The sequence below is a fragment of the Lynx canadensis genome, chromosome B3, assembly GCF_007474595.2.
Source record: "Lynx canadensis isolate LIC74 chromosome B3, mLynCan4.pri.v2, whole genome shotgun sequence".
Taxonomy (NCBI): Eukaryota; Metazoa; Chordata; class Mammalia; order Carnivora; family Felidae; genus Lynx; species Lynx canadensis.
The window spans coordinates 4,941,076-4,962,109 of NC_044308.2; the positions used below are offsets into that span (position 1 = coordinate 4,941,076).

At 50.6% G+C, this 21,034-nt stretch overlaps 1 protein-coding gene across 3 annotated transcripts in view; it reads left to right on the forward strand.

The window, feature by feature from the left end:
- CRTC3 (CREB regulated transcription coactivator 3) overlaps positions 1 to 21,034 on the forward strand; it is a 100,869-nt gene that overhangs the window by 72,599 nt on the left and 7,236 nt on the right. For all 3 annotated transcript variants that reach the window (XR_003969292.1, XM_030317326.1, XM_030317325.1), the window contains exons 7-11: positions 3,415 to 3,450; positions 5,330 to 5,415; positions 7,435 to 7,484; positions 12,862 to 13,079; positions 16,380 to 16,678. Coding sequence is in view for 2 of the 3 variants with exons in the window: in XM_030317326.1 (XP_030173186.1) it covers positions 3,415 to 3,450; positions 5,330 to 5,415; positions 7,435 to 7,484; positions 12,862 to 13,079; positions 16,380 to 16,678 (689 nt within the window). In the remaining variant the exon portion in view is untranslated. The remainder of the gene's footprint in view (positions 1 to 3,414; positions 3,451 to 5,329; positions 5,416 to 7,434; positions 7,485 to 12,861; positions 13,080 to 16,379; positions 16,679 to 21,034) is intronic.

Consider the following 21,034-nt stretch of genomic DNA (forward strand, 5'->3'; position numbering starts at 1 on the left):
ACCAGCTTTGGGAACTGCAGCCCTGAGCCCCTCCCCTGGGAAAGAGGCATGGCTTGGACCTCCGGTGGCCTTTCAGCAGGCAGATGCTATGACCCGCTCAGTTAAGGAGAAGGTCTCAAATGCAAATAACCCTGAAGGAAGTGAGCCCGTTAATGACCCTTTGTGTACGTAGAGGAGGGAGAGGGGGAGGGCACAAGCATCCCAGATCTTAAGAGGGTCAGAAGGTGTCACCCAGACAGCAAGAGGGCCAGGACGGGGAGGCTGAAGGGACCCACCTCCTGCCGCACCTGCCACATCCCTGCTCAGCAAACACAGCCGGTGCCGGGAGTTTAGATTTGTCCGGCATGGGAGCGGGCAGAGGCAACGTGGTCTGGGTTGCATTTGGGAGGTCAGCCCTCCGTGGCTCCGAGGCCTCGAGGGTTCCCGGAACACAGATGGAGCCGTGGTCGTTGCCGTCCCCTGTGGGACCGATGTGGGTGAGTGTCCTCTGTTTCCAGATGTTCAGTCACAGGGCGTTCCCTTTTTTAGCGTTAGCGCTTTATTTATAGTTGTATCCTAGGGCATTTTTTAAATCCAGTAATAAAAAATCCAGGCTTGGATATTTTGGTTCTGTGTTGGGTTGGCGCTAACATCCATTACCGCCACCCCCGTTCTTGCTGTTACCTGAAGCCGCGAGCCTGTCGCCCGTGATTTCCCCCATTCCCACACCCCTCGCACCGTTCAGCAGCCAAGTCCGGGCCGTTCCGTCCTGCAGTGAACCTCAGAGCCACCTCCTTCTGTCCTCGCTGCCCGGGCCCACTTCCTGCTTGCCTGGACCGGTCTGCTGGTTTCCCGCCCGCTCTCCCTGCCTTGGGGCTTTCTCCTTCCCAGCCATCCCGCTCTCCCGCTGCTAGAACCCTCTCTCCAAAGCCCGGCTGTGATCCCGTCACTTCTGATCGCTGCGTCACACCCGTAACTGGCAGGCTCCTTCAGTCCAGCCTCATCCACCACTCCTCCCACCTTGTGCTCCGGCCATTCTGGCCCCTGCTGTACACACTGGCCTTGCCTCTCCTTCCCACTCTTCCCTTCTTCCCCGTCTCTTCCCCACCCTCCCCTCCTTCCCCTCCTCGTCCCGTCTTTACACTGGGGCATCCCCTTCACCCTCACTCCCCAGTGTCTAAATCCCTACACAGAGTCCCAGAATTTGCAGGCGGCGTGATCTTGGGGCTGCTAATAGTGACTGCCTCATAGGGCCGCTGTGAGGACGGCATAGGGTGCCTCACAGAGCTGGGGAGCCTGGCACATAGTAAATGAACAGTAATGTTGGCTCTTAATATCATCATCCTTGTCATTATCCTTCATGGGCCTAACTCAGATGCCTCCTCCTCCAGGAAGGCTTCCTTCTGTTTCAGTGGTACCAACGGGACAGCAGAGGGGTGATGTCTGCTTGCCACTCCGTCTCACAAGGTAGCCCTCAGCTCCTCATGTACGAGGGGGAGGTCAGCCTTCCTAACGGAGCCCAGGGCGGCTGGGGTCTTGATGACGAAGAGATGTTGCAATGTAGCTCGCCAGATTGCCGATTCAAGCTTAGCTTATTATTTGTAATGGGATAGTCACTGTTTCCCGGTCAGAATGGTCAAGTTCCCGGCCCTTTCTCAAGATGAGGGTCCCCAAGGAAGCCAAAGTATGAATCAGAAGTTTCTCTCCCCTCCTCCTGACGCTGCTGATTGAGAGCCACACCCTTTGTCTCTCTGCACCTCGTTTCCCAGCGCTCTCTGCTCACCTTGCTTTCCTTGGACGTGTCACATGGGGATTAAGCTCTAGCCTCGTCCGAGTCCCTAAGAGAGCAGGCGAGGACTGTCTGTGGAGGGTCCTCGGAGGTGATCTTTAAAACCAGATTCCTGGGCCCATCCTCACACCCTCTGCATCAGTCTTCGAGACAGGCCCAGGGACCTGCATTTTAACGGGCTTACCCAACTCTTGGCGTGCACCAAAGTAAAGTCCTGGGTCACTAACCTAGATTCTGTTTGCCTGGGCTGAGAGGGGTTCTGTCTTTATGAGTGAGCTTAATTTATCCACCTGTTAGCGCTGCTGGGGATTCTCGGCGTTGCCCCCTGCCTTGGGCCCCACCACGATGGGCCGTCTTCTGCCTGTTTTGGAGAACTTGCCTCCTTGTTCCGACTTCTCCCCTCTGCCCTACCATCTGGCCACGCCTAGCGCTCACCAGTGCAGGAACTTGATGAATGCAGGTCGAATGAGTGATCGTCAGACATTTCCTTGAAGCTGCAGAGGCTCATCAGGTTAACTGATAGGTTGAGCTTTCTCCAGAAACTTAACTAAGCTTTGCGCATGTAAGCCTCTTTCAAGACTTAGCACTTAAAACTTTGTCCCGATTTTATACCGAAAACTCAGTGTGTTTCATTACTCCAAGGAGCATGGTAACGTATCATTCTTGGCATAGTTCGTGGGTTTTCACTTAGAGCAATGGGAAATACTGTACTTTGTCATCTGCACTGTATTTTATGGGTTAAAAATGCTGGATTAGCCAGAATATATTCCCAGTCAAATTTTTTTAAAACTTTGTGAATAGCTGTCACATACACTACTTAAATGGACTGAGACTCCAGGTAAATTTCTTTTTAAAATAGCTTGACCCCCTTGTAAGCAATACTTATATATTTATGTAAAATATATAATATATAATATATATATAAAACAAGGCACAACATGGAACTTCCAGTTTGTCCCTCTAGATACACGTGGTAAGTGTGGAACAGTCATGTGGATTTTTGGATTTACCTGCCCTTCCCCCACCGCACCCCACACGTGGGAACATTTTGATCTTTATTTCTTTACTTTGTGATTTGAATAGAGGTTCTCAGACTTTGTACATTGTCTTTCTTTCAGGATAGAGGCAGTTAAAAAAAATTAAGACGGAGATAATTTTAATATATTTTTTTCAACGTTTATTTATTTTTGGGACACAGAGAGACAGAGCATGAACAGGGGAGGGGCAGAGAGAGAGGGAGACACAGAATCGGAAACAGGCTCCAGGCTCCGAGCCATCAGCCCAGAGCCCGACGCGGGGCTCGAACTCACGGACCGTGAGATCGTGACCTGGCTGAAGTCGGACGCTTAACCGACTGCGCCACCCAGGCGCCCCAAGATGGAGATAATTTTAAAGGAAAAGGAAAGTAGAAAGGAGCTAGCTTTAGACTTAAATAAATCCCGTCTATTTTAATTTTAGTATAAATGCTAATGCACCTTGGGAAGAACATCCGTGTACCACAACCACCTTTTTCTATTTCAAAATTCTATTTTCTATTTCTATTTTCAAAATTCTATTTCAAATCAGAAAGAGTCACTGATTCTTGGCTAAATAAAATTGGAAGTACCACATAAAAGTGTTTTTTTTTTTCCTTTCTCTCCCACTAGGTTTCTGTGATGGTGAGAACGACGTACACGGGGAAGGTATGAACTGATTTCACCTACCGGTGCCGAGCGAGATGCTAACCGCAATGTCTGTAGCCTCCTTTCCACTCTGAACTCTTCACAGTCCTGTGTCCAGGACTTCCCCAAATGCTGACACGAGCCATGATCAAGGGCAGGAGAGGGGAACCATGTACTAGTTAGGTCACAGAAGTTGTAACCACATGAAAATATTAATGAATCAGTCACTGAAACCACTAGTTATCCAAACACTTTGTTTCTCAGCTGTCTCTTCGTATCTAGAAAGTTTTGCAAGTTAAGGCACCCGGCTGGTGCCTTAACTTAAGGCCCACATTCAGGGTAGAGATTACTTAAAAATAAAATCTAGAGGGGCGCCTGGGTAGCTCAGTCAGCTGACTGTCCCACTTCGGCTCGGGTCATGATCTCACAGTTCGTGAGTTCAAGCCCCGCGTCGGGCTCTGTGCTGACAGCTCAGAGCCTGGAGCCTGCTTCAGATTCTGTGTCCCCCTCTCTCCCCCTTCCCCCTCACCCCGAGGCTGTGTCTCTCCCTGTCTCTGAAAAATGAATAAACCTTAAAAACAACCCACTTTTTTTAATAATAAAATAAAATCTAAAAAGAAAAAGAAAAGAAAGTTTTCAACAGATGCAAATAACAATGGGAGGAAAGGCAAACTGATTGCAAAGTGAAATTGCCAGTTTTGCAGAAGATACTGAGTTTCATAAAGCCATTTGGAGCTGGCAACCTACTGACGGAGGAGGGCGTGACCCAGTTCATTTATTCACTGAGCACCAGGTGCGGTTTTCTTTCTCTAAATCTTTATAACCTGAACCTTAATTTGACCAAATAAGCTTTTCAAAAGAGACTGGCTTGAATAACAGGATTAAGAGGGACACCCTCCCACCCCACCCCCAGCCCGCACCAGGAACGGTGGTTCGCCCTGGAATATCCAAGCCGAAATGGCAGCCGTGTCCTCATTCTCAGGATTTATTCTGCAAGTTTGGTCTCTGTTTCAAGTGACTTCTTTCTGGGGCCTCTTATCCTCGGGTGCACAGGCTGTCCTGGTGTGGGGCCACGACAGTCACGCCAGAGCCCCCGTAGCCACGGAGACCCAACAGCAGTTGTAGCTCTGAGCTGTCGCCAGTGTCTCTCGGGTTGAATCCCCTTCCTGACATCAGATCCCCCAACCCCCCGTCTCCCCTGGCCAGACCCAGGGCATTAACATCCTCCCTGGTGTGGAGCTGGCTGTTGAGTGGCTCTGCTTCAAACCGTCTGGATTCTCGGTTCCCGTCCACCTGCCGCCCCCACCCGCCAGGGAGCAGCCTCCCTGCCCCCTTCCATGCTGGGTCCCTCTTCTCTTTACTGCCCTCATTGCATCCCTCCTGGGCCACTGTGGCCTCTCCTCACCCCGCCAGCTTCCATGCTCTCCTTGCCCAGCTTTCAGGGCCTCCCCTCCCCCAATCTGGCCTCAACCTTCTGAACTTTATTTCCTGCCACTCTGTTGAGAAGCGTATCTCCATTCCGTAGTTGCCCGCCATCTCCTTGCTTCTGGGCCTTTTTTCCTCATCTCATCTCTCGGGAATGTGTTTTCCTGTGCCCCCAAAGGGCTCCACCGGGTGCCCGGCTGCAGAGGCCCGCACTGTCTGTTCCCTGTCTGCACGGCAGCCCCCCCGACGCCCTGGTTCTCACGGGCGGCCCCTCGCTGCACCTTACACTCCAGGACTGAATCCATGTCTGCCCAGGGCTGCCCCACAGCAACGCGCAAAACCCCTTCTTCAGTAGCGAGTCAATACATAACGTGTCCTATAAGATCACTTTTTTTGCAAAGACGATGACTTTGACCGAGGGTGGGATGGCCACCTTCTAAACACAGTGAATATGCTTCCCCCCCCCCCCCTTTAGTGCTGTCTTTCCCTGGCCCGCTGAAAGAAGAGAATCTGCTAAATGTTCCCAAGCCTCTGCCAAAACAGCTGTGGGAGGCCAAGGAGGTAAGCGACCGTCCTCAGCCGTGTGTGTTGTCCCCGGGTATTTGCACGCCCGACGTCGGTGTGAAGTCCTGCAGTAGGGAAAATAGGAGGAATTGAGAGAAAAGGAAGAGAGGGTGTCAGGGGACAGAGATGGACAACCGTTGGGGATGATGGTTTAAACGAAACTTACAGTTGTGTTGGTGACCTGGTACAGTGATCTCCTGGCTTACGGTTTTCCTGTGAATTTACTCATTCCGAAAAGCCTATCCGTCCTTCTCACCTCAGTCCTGTTCCTAAAAGCACAGACACCTCGTTGCTGCTAGTCATGGGCACATTTTCTGTTTTATACCCAAACCTCTTCCCTGTCACCAGCTTCGGCCCCCTTTCTTGAATCCAGGGTATTTGACCTGAGTTCTCAGGGGAGTCAGTGAACAAGTCCTCTGTTTTGTGATTTCTGTGAGCCTCTGAGTATTTGCATGCACAGCTGTGCTAGCTGACCTCCGCCGTGGCGCTCGCCGTAAACCTCACTGCGGAAGCAGGGCGTCCCCGGGTACTTGACTTGGCCTTTCTTCCCATAGGGAGGCTGTGTTGCCTTTGAAAGAAAACAGTTTGTCTGTGCTGGCCACGAGCGAGACTCTGTTACCACTGCCTGTGCTGACTTAACTCTCCCACCTGTTCAGGGTCCCCTGGTCCAGTTTTAGTTTCTTCTGCCAAATGTATCGAAGTCATCGTTAGCATTAAGGGTGGGCTAGAAAGGGCTTTTTTTTTTTTTTTTTTTTTTTTTTTGGTAAAAGCAAGATGTATGTGATGTTTCACCTTTTTATGGATGGAATTTAAAATTCACATACTTAAACATAGGAGAAGCAGCCGCACTGTCTTTGTGGCTGTGGGAGGCACAGGCGGGTTTGGAGCCTTTTTTCAGAGGACACGCGTGGCTTCTCCAGCGGAGGGGTGGCGGTACCCACTCTTCCCTGAGCCCCGGGGACTGCTGTCTCTGGAGAGCCGTCCTCACCATGGTTCTTGTGGCCATGCAGCACTCTGTAGATCGTTTCTGGGACAAGAGTGAGTCAACGGTACATTCGGTTTTTTTTCCCCCAACATCTGTTTATCAAGCCCCTACCGCCAGGCATCCTGGCTGCCGGGATAGATGCTACAGTGAACAAAATAGAAATCCCTGCCCCCTCTCCCCAAGCTTCTACTCTAGTTAAAATATGTATTTTCTTCTGACATTAATTTCCTCCTTCTTCACCCTGTTTTGTTTTCTTTCTTCTTTTCTTGTGAGGCCAGTTGGAAAAATAATGTTTATTTAAAAGCTCTCTATAGAAAACATCGGGTTTTAAAAAAAAAAATTATTTATTTTTGAGAGCGATAGAGCATGAGTGGGGGAGGGGGAGGGGCAGAGAGAGAGGGAGACACAGACTCTGAAGCAGGCTCCAGGGTCTGAGCTGTCAGCACAGAGCCCGACGCAGGGCTCGAACCCGCAGACCGCGAGATCATGACCTGAGCCAAAGTCGGATGCTTAAGCAACTGCGCCACTCAGGTGCCCCAACATTGGCCTTTTTGAAGGAAATAATACTCCTCTAGAAGATAAATTAACATGTCAAAAATCAAGAAACTTGGCTGTGGGGCTCCTGGGTGGCTCAGTGGGTTAAGCATCCGACTTGATCTCGGGTCATGATCTCACGATGGTTTGGTTGGTGAGTTTGAGCCCCTCCTGGGGCTCTGTGCTGCCAGCTCGGAGCCTGGAGCCTGCTTCAGAGTCTGTGTCTCCCTCTCTCTCTGCCCCTCCCTCGCTCCTGCTCTGTCTCTCAAAAATAAATAAACATTAAAAAAAAGGAAGAAAGTTTACTCATGTTCTGCCTCCCCCCGTGCCGGGAAAAGTCTAGTCAGAACAGAAATGTGTGCCGTGCGAGGATGCTCCCCAAAGTGCTGGCTCTCCTTGCACTGACTGGGGCCCCAGGACACTGACAAAGACTCTTTTAAAAAACTGGCATCTGGCTTCGCAGTGCGTAAGCCCCAATTACTGTTGTCTCTCCCCAGATTCAGTCCCTGTCAGGGCGCCCTCGGTCCTGTGATGTTGGAAGCGGCGGGTAAGTAACGTTCTGCCCGTTCACGGCTCAGAGACTGTACCGTAGGTTCTGCCGGAAGGAGAGCCTCATTGCTTTGTCACAAAACCCTGGGAAACTTCACTTACCATGTGTAAATGGGAAGTCCCCTGAATTTTTTTTTTTAGGAACAGCAGCTCCCTTTGGTACTCACGTTTCATTTGTTTAAAGTCATCAAGTTGCGTAACTGCAGTAACAAGTAAAACCGCCCTAGATGTGCCCGAGAGTAACACAGCCGAGCGTCGGTCAGTACCCGGCTCCGCTATCGGGGACGGTGGCCAGGGAGGGCGACAGCATCCGTCAGCCTGGGGGCTTCCTTGCGCAGAAGGCGATTGAGAGTGTGTCCCTGAGCACCCTTCGTGCCACTGAAATACACGATTGCGAGTGATACGTTTCACATGAGGTACATTTTACCACGATTTAAAAAACTAAGCGGAAGATGAACACGTAGGAGAAATTTGCAACTACGAAAAGAGTGTTTTTGAAACCACTGATTCGCTGGTGCGTTTAGGGGCATACAGCTTTACTCCCTAAAAGATTTGAGACAGCTCTCAAAAATAGGTATGGTACCAACATTAATGCAGGAAGTTCATGAGGAAATCGGGGCTGCGGACGAGCGGGGAGCTGGGAGGGATAATGAAGCCCCCACGTCAACAGGCGCCCCTCGAACTGGCCCGCGAGATGGGGTACAGGGTGCACACCGACGGAGCCCTGGGGACCCGAGGGGCAGGGTCCTCACAGAGCCCCCCCAGGGCTGTCCCACCGCTTCGAACCAAAATCAGCTGAGAAGCAGCGACTCTTTCCGGGTCTCGAAATAATGTGGGGTGAAAACAGGACCCTTGCATGATCTACCTGAGGACGAGCACACATTTCAGAGTCTGTGGATGGAGTTAATCGACCTCAGGCCATCCTTGCGTGTTACTTCCCCAACAAAGCTTTCTATGTGTTTTTCACGGCAGTTCATTCAGGGAACTCCCTACGGAGTCCCCGGAGTGCGGACTTTATTTCTTTCTCCCCTTTTCTTTTTTGGCTAAACCTAAACTCGTGCAATTAACTGTCCACCGAGCTGAGCTGAGGATTGACCTTCTCTTCAAAAAGTCAAAAAGCCTGGCAGGACACATACCTGGACGGAAGACCAGCACACCTGGGGTGCAGGACGTCCCCGCAGATAGGGGGCGATGTGGTTTTTATGGAAAGGTCTAAGATTTTCTTCAAGAACCACTTTTGGCTCACCTCTCAGACAACTAAGGGATCAAGACTCCAAAGGCCCACGTTCCGGAACGAGGCTGCGAATTGTTGGCCGCCTCCCCTACCCCCCGACCAGAGCTTTAGAGCTGACGTTTCGCAGATAAAGAGTGTTGTTTTCTTGCTCTTGTGTTAGAGGGGGGGTTCTATTCAGTGACTCTTAGTCATTCAAGTATTTATTGGCCCCCTAATTGTAGGTGCTGGGGTAGAGCAGTGAACAAAGCACATCAAGTCCCTGCTTTTCAAGGAGCCGATGCTCTAGAGGAGACAGACGGGCAGGGACAGTTAGGCAGATAAATATGTCATGTGTTGGTAGGCGCCAGGAGGAAGAAGGCAAAGGCAGATCGGCAAGCCCCTTCTTGGCTGAGATGCTGTGTGACCCCAGCCTGGGAGGAGCCGAAGGGGGACGTGTTCCAGGCGGAGGGGACAGCAAGTCAGAGACCCTGAGGCAGGCGTGTGCCTGGAGAATGCGGAGGCTGGCGTAGCTTGCGTGGGACTTGAAGTCAGAGTGGAATCATCAGAGGGTTTTGAACTAGGGATACTGTCACATGCCTCATATCAGATTCAGGAGAGAACTCGGGCCGGGAGTAAGTGTATTTGGAAAGTTACAGCTTGTATTTCTCTCAGCCAGAGAGAAACTGTTTCGAATGTCACCAATGACCTGCTTCACACTGGCCAGTGATTTTCCCCATCCCTGTTACGAGCCGCGGGACCCTGCCTTCCGCCCTTCCTCCCACTGCCGTCCCTCCCCACCCACCCCCACCCCCACCCCCACCCCCACCCCCACCCCACGGGTCTCTCTACGCTCAGCCCGAGAGCCCGTCTGCTCTCAGGGTGATCAGCTCTGGGTTCCCAAGCTCCTTTTCCTAGACCTTGACCTTTAACCCTACGACCGGTGTCCTGCATCCAGCCCCCCGAAAGACAAGGTTTCCCATTCAGTTTCTCTACAACCAAAATTACCTTTCCTCCTCATCCGTCACATCAGACACCTTTCCTTCTTCCCCATTTCTTTCCAAGCCTCCACAGTTAACCCCCCTACCTGTACCCAGAAAGGGAGGCCACCCAGAAGGAACGCTCAGCTCCCCTCCTGCCCGATTCCCCTCACCATTCTGTTTTCATGGGATCAGAGCCCCCTCCTGTTCAGGGTGATCACCTTACCCATGCCCTGGCCCTCATCCCCACTGGGCTCTCCGAGGCCTCTCCCTCCTGCTTGCCCTTCCCTCTCCTCAGTGTTTGGCCCTTCCCAGCCCTTCTACTAGGTTTTTCAGTCTACATTTCAATGTACTTACTAAGGCAGCTACACTGAAAAAGCCCTTCCTTAGCCCTGAGTTCCCTTTCCGTTCCTCCCTCCCTTCCTTCCTTCCTTCCTTCTCATTTCCAGAATTCTTAGCCACACTTTTGGAAGAGTATTTACTGTTGAGTCTTCCTTACGGCCTGTCCATTCCTCAGCCTACTGTGGCCTGGCCTCTGCCGCCGCTGTTCCTCAGGAGACATCCCTAGTACACATCCTCTTGCACTGTGGGGACTCCGTGTCTAAGACAGAATTTGTTATCGTCCCCAGAGCACCTACCCTTACCCCCAGTGTGCTCATGCACCCCAGTGTCGGCATCCCCGGGCTGGAAAATCCGGAGTCCTTCTCGAGGACTGCTGCAGGTGTCTCCAGACTTCATCCATGTCTCTCCATTCCCACATGCTCTCCCTTTGTCACCTGGGACTACTCAGCAGTGGCCACCACTGACCTTGCTGCCCCCAGGCTCTGCTCCCTGTGCGTCCTCCCTCCCCCGTCTATTAGCCACACTGTCCTCCCCCTGCCCCCCCCACCGAGCCTTCCACTGGCTTCTTGTCTGTCTGAGCCTTGTGCGCTCTCTGCCTACCTATCCAGTCCCGCCTCCTATCGCCACCGCCTCTCCTGAACTTGACCTTCCTGCTGTATTTCCTGCGGTATCTAAATTCCTTGGGCACACTGTGTGGTTTCACGCTTCCCTGCTTTGCCCAGGCTGTGAACTCTGCCTGAAATGGTTTTCCCACCTAGATGCTCTGAATTCCTGGGCCTTCGAACTCAGCCCAGGAGCCCCCCGGGGAGCCCCCCCCCCCCCCCCCCCCCCGCCTGCTGGTCATCCCCTCCACACCTTATGCCACCAGACTCTGTCACTGCACTACAGAATTGTGTTATATGGCTGCTTTGTCTGAGTCTCTTGAGGCCCGAATGCCCGTGGCAGGTCCCTGGGAGGTGATGTGTTGACGTTGCCTTCCACTGCTCCTGGCTAACGGCGCCTTCCTCCAGCTGTTCTCCTCCTCTTCAGCCCCACAGCTCTCCTCCTGGTCAGACCTGGACCACACAGGAGCCTTCTTTTTTTTTTTTTTTAATTTTTAATGTTTTCGTTTATTTTTGAGACACAGAGAGACAGAGCATGAGCAGGGGAGGAGCAGAGAGGGAGGGTGACACGGAATCCGAAGCTCTAGGCTCCGAACTGTCAGCACAGAGCCCGACGCGGGGCTTGAACTCACGAACCGTGGGATCATGACCTGAGCCGAAGTCGGACGCTCGACCGACTGAGCCCCCCCAGGCGCTCCCACACAGGAGCCTTCTAACAGGCTCTCCCTGCCTCAGCGTCTGCTCCCTCACGCCGTCCTCCACATTGTAACCACGGTGGCATCTCTGAGGCGGCATTCTCCAGCCTACACTGGCCTCCCTACTTCTCACAGTCCCTGATCCTGACCCTTCAGAACAGCACATCCTCTCACCCCTTGTTCACTTCACTCCCCTCCTGCCTCATCTGCTACCCACCCCTTCCCGGCCTCTGCTCTCACTCCCCGGCCACGCTGCTTCCTTGAAGCGTGAGCACCCTGCCCTGTGCTCGGTGAAGGCTTCCTTCCCCCGCCCATCCTGACAGTGACAGCTCCCGCTTCTGTGTCCTCAGTGTCACGCGTCCCTAACGGTCCTCCCAACCCCTTATCGGCCCAGGCCCCACACGCTTCCTTCCACACTGCAGTTGCTTGCTTTACTGCCGGTCTGTCTCTCCCGCCTGCCTGTGAACCCCAAGCGCGGTGCCCCTCAGGCCTGGGCTGGGCAGCCCCTCCCGGAGCCCCCCACTTTAGAGGCCCCACTCCCCTGGAGTCTGGCGTCCCAAGGGGCCCCTGGGGGACACACCGCCTGCCTGAGGGGCGGGGTGGGGGGATGTGGAGTGTGGCCGAGGCTTGGCCTGCAGGCTGGGATAGCCCCACGGGTGGCCCGCGTGAGGAGCGGGCTGCGGTGGACGGAGGACGACACCCCCCGTGTGTCCCCGCGTGGAACTTCAAGGAACCGGGCGATTCTCAGCTTGGATCTGGCTTTCCAGACTGACTATCAAGAAGGTGTCGTTTTCCGGGACAGCGTAAGAGTTCGTTCACTTGATTCATAACTTTTAGAAGTTTAGACGCACGGTCCGTGGGCCTCCGTCTGAGCTCTGGCTCCAGGCCTGCAGACGTCAGAGGTGAGCCTGACGGCGAATCCGCTGGCTCGGCTCGTCCTCCCACGGCCCGCCCTCAGCCCAGCGCCTGGCACGCGGTGCCCCCCCTGCCCCGCCCCCCGGCACGTTACCAGCAGGCGAATGCCAGCATGTCTTTCTCACTTCAAAACTTATGAAGATTCTAACGAAAAAATATATCTTAGAAGGTACCTGTTTGATGCCAGCGTTCTTTTCGTTTGTTTGTTTTCTTGTCTTTTTTTTTTTTTTTTTTTTGGTGGGAAAGATACTTCTAAAATCTAGCAAAAAGAACTCCATAAATATAAAGCAGTGCCTCACATTTTGTATGGGGCTTTATAATTTTCAAAGAACTTTTGCACCCACAGTCCGATCTGCTCTCGGAAGATATTTCTGTAAAGTGGGCATAGGTGATGTCCTTAGTCTGAGTTAACAGGTAAGGCGGTTGCCCTTCAGAGAGGTTAAGCCGAGGATGCAAGTTCTCAGAACGAGGGAGAGTGAAAGCCCACGACGCCGGGGCTTGGGTGTTTGATACCCGCTGCCTTTATTCAACAAGCGTGTTCTGTTCCCCAGCAGCCAAATGCACTTTAGAAAGTAATCTCTCTCTCTCTCTCTCTTTCTCTTCCTCTCTCTCTCTATTTTTTTTTTCCCAGTGCTTTTCCACACAACGGCCAAAACATAGGCCTCTCCCCTTTCCTGGGGACCCTGAATACCGGGGGGTCGCTGCCAGACCTAACCAACCTCCACTATTCCGCGCCCCTGCCGGCCTCACTGGACACCAGTGACCACATCTTTGGTAGTATGAGTGTGGGGAACAGTGTGGGCAACCTGCCAGCCGCCATGACTCACCTGGGCATAAGAAGCTCTTCCGGTAAGTGCCGTCCACTCACTAAGGGCCGCACCCGTGTAGGTGCCCAAGTGGCTGAATCACAGGTGGCCCCCAGCCAGGCGGCCTATTAGTCGTTCAATGAGAATGACTGCATCCGACTTAGAGATAGTTACATATCGGTTCTGGTAGCTCTTGACATCTGCCGACGTTTCCCTTTGGTGGTCTGTTTCTGCCGGGTCGGATGGGCTCTAGCACACTGGACTAAACCTTGTCCTCTATTGTCCTCACCAGCCCGGGTGTCCTGGGACTGGGAGAGTAGGATGCAAGAGTCCAGGAAAACAAGTCCTTTCCTTTCTGTGTTCACTGAACAATGTCTGTGACTCTTAATCAACGTATGCCGGTGGTTTATAATTACGGCTCTCTCTCTAGATCCTCTAATTTCCCATGGGATTTCAAAAGAGAATACTTTGAATTTTATTTTGTTTATTATTATTATTATTTTAATGTTTACTTTTGAGAGTGAGAGCGTGAGCTGGAAAGGGGCAGAGAGAGTGGGGAACAGAGAACTCAAGTGGCCTCTGCTGACAACAGAGAGCCCCACACGGGGCTTGAACTCAAGAACCGTGAGATCATGACCTGAGCCAAAGTCGGACACTCCACCCAGGTGCCGCAGAGAATATTACGAATTTTAGAAAATTTGTAAGGGATACGATGAAAATATTTTACACTAAATAGATAAATATATTAAATAGAAATCTACCACAGTTTAAAATTATTGGTTCAAATTATTGGTTCAAATCAGAGGTGCCTAAAGATGCAGCATATGGCTGTATTAAAATGTTGCCATGGCGGGTGGGCGGGGGGCAGGGGGCGCCTCAGTGGTTCAGTCGATTGAGCCTCTGACTCCGGCTCAGGTCATGATCTCACAGTTCGTGAGTTCGAGCCCCGACGTCGGGCTGTCTGCTGTCAGCACAGAGCCCGCTTCAGATCCTCTGTCCCCCTCTGTCTGTGCCCCTCCCCCGCTTTCTGTCTGTCTCTCCCAAAATAAATAAATAAATTAAAAAAAAAAAGGGATTAAAAAAAACGTTGCCATGATGAGACTTGGGTCACTACAAGTTTGAGGGCCCGCAGCTCAGATCCTATGTTGGAACACGACTGAATTTATTTGAACCTCCACAGACGCTCTTGTCCATGCCTGAGGCAGGTATTGACCCCGTACTCCCAGTGGCGCGGTCCACCCCTCCCTCTGTAAGGGTTCCCAAGAACTGTGGTGTGGACCGTTCACCCTCTGGAAGAGCTCCCCAGTGACTGTGGTGTGGACCGTTCCCTCGGGAAGGGCTCCCCAGTGACGGTCCACCAGTGGGAAAGGGCCTGCTGGTTCACGCAGGTCAGAATTCACCACTCACAGGAGAGAAGTCCCCTTTAGCTTGGGCAGCTGGAAGCTTCTCTAATGCTCGTAGCAGTGCAGCCATTGTACCACAGAATTTTAGAGTTGGTTTCAGAGATTACCTTTATTTACTTACTAAGATCATTTCATTATCCTGCTGGTCTACTTTCGTGTGCTTGCTGGATTCTGGAGGTACAAGGGCATCCAAGGTCACCTAAACAAAACAGCACCAGCACTTAGCTCTCTGGGGTCTTGGCGCAGCCGGGGCAGCCCTTGGCACTTTGCTTCAGCTGCAAGTCCTGTGTTTACCACCATCCTCTATTTTCCTCAAAAAAGTATTATTTTGTCCAGAACATTGTCAGACCTGATATCAAGTATTGATATAATTTCTAGGTACTCCTTAAAATGCATGTATACAAGGCTGTACGCGTTTTTTTAAACATCTTTGAGCTTTCCCTCTGAATGAGTGGATTTGTTTTTTAGCCTCAGTTCACATCTTTAGCCCTGATTCTTGAGCCAGCTGGATCTCTGGTCTTTCCATGGAGACTTGCACTGTGCAACAGCTACGTTGGGTTTATCAGAGACGTCTTCCCTATTTAAAAATTTTTTTCTATGTTTTTATTTTATTCTTGAGAGAGAGAGAGTGAGTGAGCAGGGGAGAGGCAGAGAGAGAGGGAGACAGAATCTGAAGCAGGCTCCAGGCTCTAAGGTGTCAGCACAGAGCCCAACATAGGGCTTGAACTCACAGACTGCGAGACCATGACTTGAGCCAAAGTCAGACGCCCAACCAACTGAGCCACCCAGGCGCCCCTTCCCTATTTTTTTTAAAGTTTATTTATTTTCAGAGAGAGCATTGGGGAGGGCCAGAGAGAGGGGGAAAGAGAGAATCCCAAGCAGGCTCCAAGCTGTCAGTGCAGAGCCCAGATACAGGGCTCGAACTCATGAGCCATGAGATCATGACCTGAGCTGAAACCAAGAGTCAGACACTTAACCAACTGAGCCACCCTCTATTAAAAAAAAAAAAAAAGCATTTTCCAGCAAAGAATGCTTTGTCATTGCTGAATTATAGTAACTTTCATCTAACACCGATTTTTTTTTTTTTTATGAACATAAAAGAACACACAGTTCTGCTCACCCCACCTGCCAATACCAGAATGATGGACTGAACTTTGAAACACGGCATTCCCATTTGAGATGCGTGGTGGCATTGTTAAGTCACGGAGCAAGAAAACTCTGTGCCAGGCCTGGCAGGACGCAGGACACGGTCCCGGCCTCATAGGACTTATGCCCCAGAAGCCTGTGCCGTGGAAATGCCTTTTCCCAAACTCTCTTGCTCGTGCTAAAATTCACTACCCTTCCCCCCAAATGACACAAAGAACCGGCGAAAACTTCATTTTCCTTGAATTGGAATAGACTGCCCTTAAAGATTTCTGGGGAGCCGGAAAAGCAAAGAGAAAGCAGGAGACACGGGAGGGGGTCCCTTCCTGTGATCCTCTGGGGTGTCCAGGGTATGGACAGGGTCCCCGCCAAGGCAGCGCCCCAGAGCCGTGACTCTCAGTGAAGGGATGCTCTCGGAAGGCAGCGCAGGATCCGGGCAGGTGCCTGGGACAGCGCGTTCGGGGGCTCTAAACAGAATGTGTGCGCAGCCCTGGGGTCTTTTGGCCTGGTTGTGGCTGAGCACACACACCCCTGGCCTCTGTCCAGCCCGCCCAGCGGCCGTTTTCACGCTTCCCCGGGAGTACGACTCACTGTCACCCTGCGGCCACCGGCTCTCGGTCCGAGTGCATCCTTTCCCCACCACGGGCACGTCGGCCACCAGGGCGCTTAGGGGAGCCGCCAGGAGCTCCCCACGGGCAGAACCGGCATCGAATACGGAGAGTAGGAAGTGAAGCTTTCTTTCACCTCAGGGACACGAAAGATTGTGGCAAGTGACGTGTGACTCTGTTGTCCCGTAGGCCTCCAGAGCTCTCGGAGCAACCCCTCCATCCAGGCCGCGCTCAGCAAGACTGCACTTTCGTCCTCCCCGAACAGCCACCCACAGACACCCGCGCCCAGCGCCTCTGCCCTTCACCCTTCCCTCCGGCTCTTTTCCCTCAGCAACCCGTCTCTCTCCACCACGGCCCTGAGCGGCCCCTCTCGGCGGCGGCAGCCCCCGGTCAGCCCCCTCACGCTGTCCCCCGGCCCCGAAGCGCATCAGGGTTTCAGCAGACAGCTGTCGGCCACCAGCCCGCTGAACCCCTATCCCGCCGCCCAGGTGAGAACAGACTCTCGGCCCCGCACGCTGAGGCACGCAGGGCCTGGAGTCGGCCCACCCTCCCGGGTGTAGACCCCCAGGTCTCAAATGCAGTCGGCCCTCTTGCACGTGAGGCGGGAGAGAGCAGAGTGGGAATAGCTCAGCGCTAATCACTCCCTAATGGCACATTGGTTGTGAGGATCACGGTTTCCAAACGCGCAGATTGCAGGCACTAAGTCACAAAAGCTGGGGTTTGGGGAGAGAGCTGGGGTTTGGGCGTAGAGAACCCAATGCAGATGTGTCTAGGATGGGTAGGGGAGACCAGGTTGGGGTTTTTTTGTTTTGTTTCGTTTTTTCTTTTTTTTCTTTTTTTTTTTCTTTTCCTTTCTTTCTCTCTCTCTTTCTTTCTTTTATTTTTTTTTATTTTCTTTTCTTTTCTTTTTCTTTTTTTTTTTTTTTATTTTATTATTATTTTTTATATTTACATCCAAGTTAGCATGTAGTGCAACAATGATTTCAGGAGTAGATTCCTTCGTGCCCCTTAACCATTTAGCCCATCCCCCCTCCCACAACCCCTCCGGTAATGCTGTGTTTGTTCTCCGTATTTATGAGTCTCTTCTGTTTTGTCCCCCTCCCTGTTTTTATATTATTTTTGTTTCCCCTCCCTTATGTTCATCTGTCTTGTCTCTTAAAGTCCTCGTATGGGTAAAGTCCTATGATATTTGTCTTTCTCTGACTAATTTCGCTTAGCATAATACCCTCCAGTTCCATCCACGTAGTTGCAAATGGCAAGATTTCATTCTTTTCGATTGCTGAGTAATACTCCACTGTGTATGTATGTGTGTGTGTATGTATATATATGTATATATATATACATACACACACCACATCTTCTTTATCCATTCATCCATCGATGGACATTTGGGCTCTTTCCACACTTTGGCTATTGTTGATAGTGCTGCTATAAACATTGGGGTGTCTGTACCCCTTTGAAACAGCACACCTGTATCCCTTGGATAAATGCCTAGTGGTACAATTGCTGGGTCGTAGGGTAGTTCTATTTTTAATTTTTTGCGGAACCTCCATACTGTTTTCCAGAGTGGCTGCACCAGCCCGAATTCCCACCAGCAGTGCAAAAGGGATCCTCTTTCTCCGCATCCTCCCCAACATCTGTTGTTGCCTGAGTTGTTCATGTTAGCCATTCTGACAGGTGTGAGGTGGTATCTCATTGTGGTTTTGATTTGCATTTCCCTGATGATGAGTCATGTTGAGCATTTTTTCATGTGTCAATTGGCCATCTGGATGTCTTCTTTGGAGAAGTGTCTGTTCTTGTCTTTTGCCCATTTCTTCACTGGATTGTTTGTTTTTTGGGTGTTCAGTTTGATAAGTTTTTTTTTTTTTTTTTTTTTTTAATTTTTTTTTTCAACGTTTATTTATTTTTGGGACAGAGAGAGACAGAGCATGAACGGGGGAGGGGCAGAGAGAGAGGGAGACACAGAATCGGAAACAGGCTCCAGGCTCTGAGCCATCAGCCCAGAGCCCGATGCGGGGCTCGAACTCACGGACCGCAAGATCATGACCTGGCTGAAGTCGGACGCTTAACCGACTGCGCCACCCAGGCGCCCCTCAGTTTGATAAGTTCTTTGTAGATTTTGGATACTAACCCTTTATCTGATATGTCATTTGCAAATATCTTCTCCCATTCCGTCGGTTGCCTTTTAGTTTTGCTGATTGTTTCCTATGCTGTGCAGAAGCTTTTTATTTTGATGAGGTCCCAGTAGTTCATTTTTTGCTTTTGTTTCCCTGGCCTCCAGAGACGTGTTGAGTAAGAAGTTGCTGCGGCCAAGATCAAAGAGGTTTTTGCCTGCTTTCTCCTCGAGGATTTTGATGGCTTCCTGTCTTACGTTTAGGTCTTTCATCCATTTTGAGTTTATTTTGTGTCTGGTGTAAGAAAGTGGTCCAGGTTCATTCTTCTGCATGTCGCTGTCCAGTTTCCCAGCACCACTTGCTGAAGAGACTGTCTTTATTCCGTTGGATATTCTTTCCTGCTTTGTCAAAGATTAGTTGGCCATATGTTTGTGGGTCCATTTCTGGGTTCTCTGTTCTGTTCCACAGATCTGAGTGTCTTTTGTTTTGTTTTGTTTTTAATTTTTTTTAACATTTATTCTTTTTTTTTTTTTTTTTTTTTTTTTTGAGAAAGACCGAACACGAGCAGGGGAGGGGCAGAGAGAGAGAGAGACACAGAATCTGAAGCGGGCTCCAGGCTCTGAGCTGTGCCAGCACAGAGCCCGACATGGGGCTTGAACTCACAAACCGTGAGATCATGACCTGAGCAGCTGAAGCTGGATGCTTAACCAACTGAGCCATCCAGGCTCTCCCAGGTTGGGGTTTTAAAATTGGTATGAAAAATGACCAGTAACTGATGCTGTAGGTATTTTAAGCCACAGGGGAAAGCCAAAGAAGACATTTAATACCTTCCTGGAGCTTTGATACTGGATTAGACCTCTTCCCTAATTACACCTACAGATTGGAGAATTAGTACTTTTATTGTTCATGAAGTAACAGGTATGTAGTAAAGATGAGATCTCTGTAAAAGGCCCCAAAGAAATCTGTCTAGAAGGAGGCACATTTAGGGGCGCCTGGGTGGCTCAGTCAGTCGGGTGTCCGACTCCAGCTCAGGTCACGATCTCACTGTTCGTGATTTCAAGCCCCGTATTGGGCTCTGTGCGGACAGCTCGGAGCCTGGAGCCCGCTTCGGATTCTGCGTCTTTCTCTCTCTCTGCCCCTCCCCCACTCACACTCTGTCTCTCAAAAATGAATAAATGTTAAAAAAAATTTAGAAAGGCACATTTTGAAGTCACAAGCCTGTTACGAGAGTTTAGATGCCAAAATGTCATCTCTTGACTTGTTGGCTTTGTTTGTATGTATGTATGTATGTATGTATGTATGTATGTATGTATTTTACTTTGTTTTTATTCTAAGCTCTCAGGGCAGTTCTTACCATAATCACCAATGACTATATTTTCAACCTATGGCTCACTCCCTGGATACATTGTGACATCATTTACTGCCCACCTCACCATAAATGAGTCATGTTGAGCAAGGAGGGGTTAACAGAACCAGTTACTACTCACTCTTACATGAGTCATCCCTTTGGGGAGAGGGAGAGAGGGTATTTCATAATTGTTTTTTTAATGGTTCTGTTTATGTTATTGGATTGCCTTTAATTTTCAAGATCATTTTATAGGATATAAAAAAATAACACTCTTACTCTCTTAACTACATTTTAAGGAGACTGTAGAGGAGAGAGCTTCCTGTTTTGGATGTTTTCCTTTGTGGTGTGCTTAATATTTTGATTTTTTAAAAATTAGTGTTATCCATGCACATGGTTTAAAAAGTCAGATAGTTCTAAAGGGCTAGTTGGGAAATAACAGTTGTCTTCCCCTCCCTGGCTGACCACGTTTCTTACTCCCTAGAGATGGTTCCTTCCAACCACTGTAACTTTTTTTTCACGTTTATTTATTATTGAGAGACAGAGACAGAGCGTGAGCAGGGGAGGGGCAGAGAGAGAAGGAGACACGGAATCCCAAGCAGGCGCCAGGCTCCGAGCTGTCAGCACAGAGCCTGACGCGGGGCTCGAACCCACGAACCCACGAACCGTGAGATCATGACCTGAGCCCAAGCCGGATGCTTAACCGACTGAGCCACCCAGGCGCCCCTCCTTCCAACCTTTTTAACTGATGTCTTTGGTATAACCATGTTATTTCGTGCTTGTTTCGTTCTGGACTTCTCGTGTTAGGTTCTATCTGATGACATTCTCCCATGGAGGATTAGGATATAGCTCTCTCCCCAAACCCCACGCACCCACACACATATTTCCTACCTACCCTCCTCACACCCTGTGCTGTATTGTAATTTTGATGAGAGCAATATTCGGTGTTTAATGCTTTCACAGTTATAATAGAGCAGTCAAGGGGCGCGTGGGTGGCTCAGTCGGTTAAGCGTCTGACTTCGGCTCAGGTCATGATCTCACGGTCCGTAAGTTTGAGCCCCGCGTCGGGCTCTGTACTGACAGCTCAGAGCCTGGAGTCTGCTTCGGGTTCTGTGTCTCCCTCTCTCTCTGCCCCTCCCATGCTCATGCTCTGTCTCTCTGTGTCTCAAAAATAAATAAACACTAAAAAAAAAAAAAAAAAAAAAAAGAAAGAACAAAATGAACATTTTTTTCTTCACCCGGGAGTTAATAAATGTCTTACCTTTTTGTTAGTCTGGTTTTCTGTGTACGTATTATTTATCCCATCCCGGCTCTTGGGGCCTGGCTAGATCTCCTCTCAGTACTTTGAAACATAAGCCCTCCAGTAGCTCCCCAAGAAGGAGCAC